The 7,562-nt window shown below is 49.8% G+C and overlaps 1 protein-coding gene across 1 annotated transcript; it reads right to left on the reverse strand.

Moving 5' to 3' along the window:
* Positions 1-593: 593 nt before the first annotated feature.
* LOC103805975 (calmodulin-binding transcription activator 1-like) lies at positions 594-1,555 on the reverse strand (the record flags this gene model as incomplete). Its single annotated transcript, XM_009078645.1, has 2 exons — positions 594-712; positions 1,454-1,555. Coding segments are annotated over 2 exons (221 nt in total), but the record flags the coding sequence as incomplete, so codon positions are not given.
* Between the last annotated feature and the right edge of the window lie 6,007 nt (positions 1,556-7,562).

Here is a 7,562-nt window from a genome sequence, read left to right on the forward strand (position 1 = left end):
GGATTGGTCTTTAACTTCGCCTTGGCCCACAGACACCAGAGTTTTAAATACTTCTGTTTCATTTAAATGACAATTAATGCTGCATTAACAGGAGGCCTGTGAACCAGCATGCTCAGGGCAACTGAGCATAAAATGCCAGTATAGAACGCCCAGCTCCGCATGCCCCTTGCTCTTAGCAAGGTTAGCTGGTTATTTCCCAGGACCCTGTTCGGCAGGAAAGAAAACACACCACATTTTTGTTTGAAAGTCTTCATACAGAAGGAGGTAACACATTGTTCAGCAAGGTGCAAACACACCTATCTAATTTTAAACCATTTTGAAACAGGTCATTAAGATGATACAAGATCTGACTCTGAGACAAGTCGCACACACACACGAGCAGCAGTTCCTACTGTACGAGCAGTCAGCTTCCACATTTGCTTTCCAGTCTAGCCTGAAGCTCACTGAGCATGTACTAGGACTTCATGATGTACAGAACGAGTTCCAGAGCCAGGGAATTCACATCCTGTAACTCACATGGCATGCTCTAACAAAACACTCCATAGGCATCAAGTCAGCTAGTACATTTAAGAACAAGTAAGTGATTTAACTACCTCGTTAGTGTTCCAGCGGTGCCTCTCTTTCGGTAAACTTGAACATTTTGGTAGACATTCAAGCAGCTTCTTCGGTAAAAAGATTTTTACATGACTGCCATTGCTGTTCCCATGATCATCTAGAAAGGAGAGGAGACACGTGATGTACACATGGGAGAAGGGGTAGTTTCCACCAGGAGCCCCGAGCGACGGCAAGACCTGGAAACCCACCAGTTCCCCTGACCAAGAGCAGCAACTTCCCACGGCAATAAGACAAATAAAAGTTTTCTGGTGAAATTGCAACTTTATTTTCGAAATACAAACACAGCTCAAATCTTTGTGGTTGCAAAGTCTGAGAAGAGCCCTGACGGATCTGGACACGCGGAGTCTCCATGTGCTCACCTGTGCCTATTTTGGCTCATTATTTCCCTCAGTGACAAATTTTACAAGCAACAGCGACAAAACGCTGCAGAAGCTGTGACCACGGCAGCACGACCTGCTAGGGAAGTCATAAATGAAGTTCACACTTGACAGGATTTGCAAGTAAATAAGCACAGAGCCCCAGCACCTGCTGTAGTTTTGTCAAGCTGCAGCAGAAATGCAACTCAAGGTCCGTTAGTTCATTCAAAACTAAAACGCACTGCACCTGATTAGACCCAGGTTACTTCCCTTGCCATGCACAGCTCAAAGTGAAAGCAGTTCCTCCTCAACATGAGAGTAAGGAAGAGGGATGGAAATCTTCCTACCTCACCATACCTGGGGGGTCTCAAAAGCAGAAATACTGAAGGATACAAAATTATGCGTTCTTGTTGCCAAATATGTAGAAGGTGCATCAACTCCCCCTAAAAACACGAGCCCCAAAAAGCCCTGCAACCCCACACCAGCCTGCAGCGGTCGCAAGCAGCGGCGCCTCGGCGGTCTCTCCATCACCACCGAAAGAATCAGAGCGTCCACAAACGGAGTGTCGATCGACCAAATCAGTCCTGCAGGAAAGGACCTGGAGCAGCAGGGTAAGAGGGACCAGCCACAGTGCAGAGCTTTGCCCGTTCTCCCTCAAGCCCACCACCTCTGCCCTCCTGCACCACCCTCGCCTCCCGTGACAGGTACTGGGCAGCACCACACAGGCAGCACGCTTAGGCACTGGCGTTCTACCCTACAAAATTAATTTATAGTCATTTCCCATTTGGAAGTGTACGGAAAAAGGATATTAACTTCTTCCTTTTACACATCTAATCATTTTATGTCATTAAACAGATGCCAGCACCATGATAAAACTCCTCTGCAATTCCGTACGACACGGACATTCCATGCGACCCGCAGCGAACCCGGCGGAGCCTGGCCCACGATCGCGCCTGGAAATGATTTAGGAATCACGGAGACCTCACACCAGCAGCCAGACATCCCTGGTATTCTTAAAGCTTGATTAGACTCTTGGATGTGTCAAGTTCAACAATATACATGCTGTTAAATCAACTGCTCGTGCAAGCCCAGCAGATGAGTTTACAAGATAAGCAGCGATGTGTATGATAAACGTGAGCTGCTCTGTAATTTACGAGTCCAGTGAGCTCCCTGAGCTATTGGGAACTTTCCCGAGCGACTGGGCTGGGCTAAATCCACAGGGCTGGGCACGGAGCAGTCGGGCAGGATCGGTCTCTGCTGCACCGACCACGTCCGGCTGCACAGGGTGAGGGTGTCCCCTGTTCCCGCTCTGTATGACATTCTGGGGCTTCCAGCTGGACACGGCTGTTACCCTGCTGGGCTTCTTGGCCACCTCCTTTCCAGACAACACTCTGCACGGTGACTGCCAGCACAGCTCCTGCCCTGGCTGCTCAGAGCCTTGCAGACATGCACGTGGTGACACCCGGGGCTGTCCACAGAGACACAGGTTGCCCCCACCGTGCCAGCAGCCCTGCCATTCCCACTGCGTTCCCGGACACGACGCAGCCGGTACCCACTCCCCACTCCCCGTTTCATTTACACGCCTTCCACAGCTCGTTGAGAACACTGCATCGCTCCGCGTTCAATTCATTAAGGCGCAAAGTATTTTACAGCACACATTATTGCTTTTATCAGCCAAACTACATCCCAGTTACATCTCATCAGCTTATTTTCCATGGGCACATTTTAATTGACATTAATTGTATTACTTCCCCTCACCTCCGTATCAGTCAAGTCCTCCATCATTCATTCCATTATTTTGCAGGGCTGGCAGACCTCTAATTATTCAGCTCTTTTTATTAACTTTCTTCCACTGTCATCAATTATCAGTATTATTAATCCAGAAAGTGCCTATGGATAATAGATCCCTTTAAAATGTTTTGGTATAAGTTGTCGGAACTTGCTGACGCTAAACCTTCCAACTCCTGTTTTCAGCATCTCCCACCTTGTGTCATTACAGCAATGGAAGGTCATTCTCATCATCCTGTAATGCAACTACATCTCACAGATGCTTCCCTCTTCTGCACTTAGCAATGACACTTCTTCATTCCAAAAAACTCCCAGTGTGGAAAACAGCAACTGCCTCAATCCAACAGGCTTTTCATTACAGACTCCTCGAGCCGCGTGGTCAGAACACACAACAATCATGTTACGGGACAAGAATCCTAAATCCAGTGACCTCTAAACCAGGTTTGACCTTGGAAAAGGACAAAGTCAGGCAGTCAGCTCTGAGGGTATGGAGCCCATTGCCCCAAATGATGCACACGCAGTTGCTTTCAAACACGCCTCTGTGCCCACTAGAATCACCCACGGAGCATTCCCACGTGGGCGACGCCTGTGGGACGCCAGGCACAGAACAGGATTGCCCTCCCAGTGGCACAGCAGGTACCGGTGGCCCTCAGACTCCCTGGACCTCCCCATGGCTCAGGCTCCTTCATCAAGCGCTCGCTGTCTGACCCCCAGCCACAGCTGTCCCCCAGAGCTCCCACTCCCTGCAGGAACCACCTCTTCCTCACAAACACCACCGCAAGCCTACCGCCGAGACGCGGGCGTCTCTGGGGAGGGGTGGCAAAAACCCCCATGCTGTCACTTGGCCTGAATCAGATCTGCAATTCCTGCTCCGGAAGAGGCACCATCACAACGGGGGCCCCGGCGAAGGCAGAGGAATCCCCACGCGCCTGGCGGCGCAGCCAGCACACCCACAGGCAAACTCTTCCATTTCTCTCGAACTAAAATGTCCTCGGGAGCCAAAAACAGGAGCTGCAACCTCACAGTGCTAATTTGGTTTTGCTGCGCAAATCCAGATTTGTACTTGAACCGTCTTCCTTGGATTCCCTTTGCCACGGGTGCGACTCCTGATGCCAGGGCCTGCAGCCCCGTCCAGAGTCAATCCCAAGTGCCTCAGCAGCCAGACTGCACTGGCACGAGGAAGCTCTGTCCACACAGAGGTTTAGTGCAGAGCTGGCCACGGCTCAAAAATGGTTCCCAAGGCAGGCACAGCCACAGCCGAGAACTCCAACAAGGAACCACAGACTACAGTGTGTCCTGCTATAATTCAGGGGGAAAATCCAAAATTCAAACTCCATTAGCAATCTTCGAGATTACTTATTAGCAAACCAGAAACTCGTGTAGAATTAAGAAAGTACAGGTATTATAAAGTTCATGGAAAGTTCTATATTAATTACACCACATAAACCCTTCGTCATTTTATGGGTTTCTTCACGCTCCTTGCACTTTATCCTCCCAAGGGATGCACCACGGGCCATAAAACTTTAAAGTGCACAACAGCAAATCACACAGAGTCTGTGCTCTACCCCCGCTCTCCAAACAATCCCCCCCCCCTTTTTTTCTTTAACTGATTCCTAAATCTTGGGTGATCCAGGAGCTGAATTCAGACCCGCAGCCCCTTTAACTACCACAGTTTGTCAATATAACGTGCAATTGGAGAATACAGAAATGGCCAAATGGGCGTTGATCAACTGCTGATCTACAGACAGGTCTACACTGGGAATAAATATCACAAGTAAGCTATAAACTCACAAACACAAGTTTTATAAACCCATTATTATGGAGTAATAAGTTAGGGTGGCCATCTTCTTAACTACCTCCAGGATAGGGAAGAGGTGTTTCAACATTACAAACGGGTTCTTTTGGACAAAACAAACACTGAGATCCCAATGCCATCGCCAGCTGGAGCTGCCCAGCTGACCGACCACTGCGTCCACACAGCGCGCGGGCGGCACCACACGCCCCAACACGGCCACTCCCTGACCTCTGGACACAGACAAAACCAGCGAGTCCACCTGGAAGAACTGCATGCAAAGGATTACCCTGGATCCAAACATCTGCGGAATTGCCATGTGATTTCTCATGGTTCAACTCTGTCCCTGGCACTTTCCATCAGCAAACAAGCAGCAACAGAAGCAAATCCAACAAATTTTGGTCTGTTTGACATAAATATCTGGACAACTGCAGTTTGTTGGCAACAAAAGGAAGTTTCTAAATATCAATCGAGGGTGGCTAAGAGAAGATAACCAAGTCCAGCTCTGCAGTGCTGCTGTCTCAGCAGGGCCCCACTGGATGCCAGCACTCGGTCAGACACCGGCCGAGCAAAGACATTCCAGGTCCTCCAGCACAGGATGCAGCCTGGGGCTGAGGGGAGGATGCGAGGAAAGAGCCAATAGTTCAGGCAAAGGTAAAATACGCACAACAGGAGCAAGAAGCTGACACACAAACCAGTGTATGTAGAGAGCCATGACTGCTCCCTGTGGAGAATACACGAGGAATAAGGAAACACCAAACAGGATGAGGAGGGAATCACAGGAATGGTGGCAGTGTCAAGAACGAGCAACAAAACAATCTCCCTCCAGGAAGTTACTGAATCTAGCCTTAGTGTCTTGGAATATTTGTGACAAATACTTTGTTACTATGAGAAGCTCTACAAACAGTTTAAACCCGTAACAAACACAAATAGAGCTAAAACTGCTGCTGTGCATCAGCAGCCCGGTTCTCCCCACCAGCAATGTGCTGCTCCCAAGTTCCTCTGTCCTTTGCACGGAGCAGAAAGTTCTTGGCATTGTATAACTGAATTCAGTTGGAACACCAGTTGGGTAAAACAGCAACTGCGTTTTGGCCAAGAGTTGATAGTCCAATTCTCCCTAGCACAAGCCATGTGCTGGCTGAGGGCTGTGACAGCCAGCTGTTCCTTTCTCTAAACCAGCTCCTCTTTCCCAAAAAAAAAGCACCCTGCTAACAGAGGAGAATCTGGTTACGCTCAGGAGGTGCATACAAGTACCTATGCTAACAGCAACCCTAGGGAGTGCTCAAACAGTGCAGTCACCTCAGTGCTCCCCTGCTGCTCCTCGTGTTCACGCCTGATTCTCACCATGCTGCTCAGTCTGACAAGTGCACCAGAACCATGAGACTATGGCTCACCACCAACAACTCCTTTGGTTGAGACCTGTCATCAATTCCTTCATCCCTTGTTTTCACTAAAACCACATCATCAAATTCAAGAGCAATGAACCCAAGGAGTGGAGGATGCTGTCAGTGAGGCCTAGCAAAAAGAGACCACGTTATTCAGTTTCCAATACTACAGACGTTCTCAACACTACAAAACATTTCCCAGAAGTCCCAAAGTATTGGCTAAGGTCAGGGAAGTTGTTTGCTCAGAGCCTACCAGCCACAGATATTTTCACTTTTACACCATGAACTGTTTGAGCCTACCTGGAGAGCTGGCAGGAAGAACGCAGCCCCCAAAGCACAGAGTGCGGCGCAAGCAGAGGGACAGCGAGCGCTCCATCCCCGTGGGAACGGAGCACGCCTGGCACCACCCTGGCCCAGGGCTAAGACAGGCTCTGCACACACAGCCCACCTGCCCTTCCAAACCCACAGGGACGAGACCAGCACAGCGCTGCCGGGTGCTCCGGAAGGTGAAAACAGGACACGAAGTGAGGGCAGAAAACTGCAAAGTGAAAACTCAGCAAGGTGTGGAAGAGCAAGCCAGGGAACACCGAAGCTGCAGGAAGCTGCTGGAAGCACTGCATTTCAATTAACCAGCCCTGTATTTCACAAGCACTCCGCCAGCCTCTTTCACTCTCTGGAAAGGTTTGGGTTTGTTGGTTGTTTTTTCTCCCCTGCAGATACATGTGGCTTACTGAGCAGAGACAGAGGGACGCTAAAAAACCAAGGTCACATTACAGCTCCCTCTTTGCAAAGGCTGTCTGGACAGAGGGAGGATAACTACTGCCCCTTCCTCCGACAACATACACCTTTGCGGCCGGTCTTCACAAAAACCATTTCAGACCACTAATAATGTAAAGTTAGCACTAAGTCTCCAAATTCTAAATTTAAAAGCCTCCATTTTAACCTTATTTGTACATCGTTTCGCTGTATCGGTTTCTGTACCAGAAACCTAAGTTGCGACATCTCCAGGAAGGTTTCCTGTAGATGTAGCTTTAAAACTGACACAAACCGAAACACCTTTGAGCCAAAGCGTTTGCGAAAGTCTTTAACAAGAAGAGATGCAGAATCGAATTAAAACAGTGAGAACTTTACACCAATGCCTTACATTGGGAGTAACATGGTTATAATCCCAAGAGTGCCCAAAAACCGGCCTCACACACAGCTCCTGCTGGCTGGAGAAAGCGAATCCTGCCCGCTCCTGAGCCTGCCCTGTCGACCAACAGCCCACGGAGATCCTGCCAGGCTGGGCAGCAGCACGGAGCGGGCACCAAACTGGCCGGCACGGACACCCCAGCTCAGGTTTGTTCAAGTAATGAAATGTTATGCAACACTTCTGCAGAGCGAAGTAAATATTTGCTGTCTAACAAGAATGTTTCCGTTTCAAAAGGCAAGTGCCTGGACAGTCCCTCCAGTTCCAGCTGGGCTCTCCCTGCCCTCTCGGTCAGCATCGCTGAGCCCGGGCCACCAGCACCCTCAGCCCACCCGGAGCTGCGGGGACTAACGCCACCTCCTGCTCCCCACCCAGGGCTCTGCCCGGACCGCGGGCAGAAAATTCAGCCGCTGCACGGAGCGCACCTCGGCGGTGCA

This window comes from Acanthisitta chloris, unplaced genomic scaffold, assembly GCF_000695815.1.
Source record: "Acanthisitta chloris isolate BGI_N310 unplaced genomic scaffold, ASM69581v1 scaffold37830, whole genome shotgun sequence".
Lineage (NCBI taxonomy): Eukaryota > Metazoa > Chordata > Aves > Passeriformes > Acanthisittidae > Acanthisitta > Acanthisitta chloris.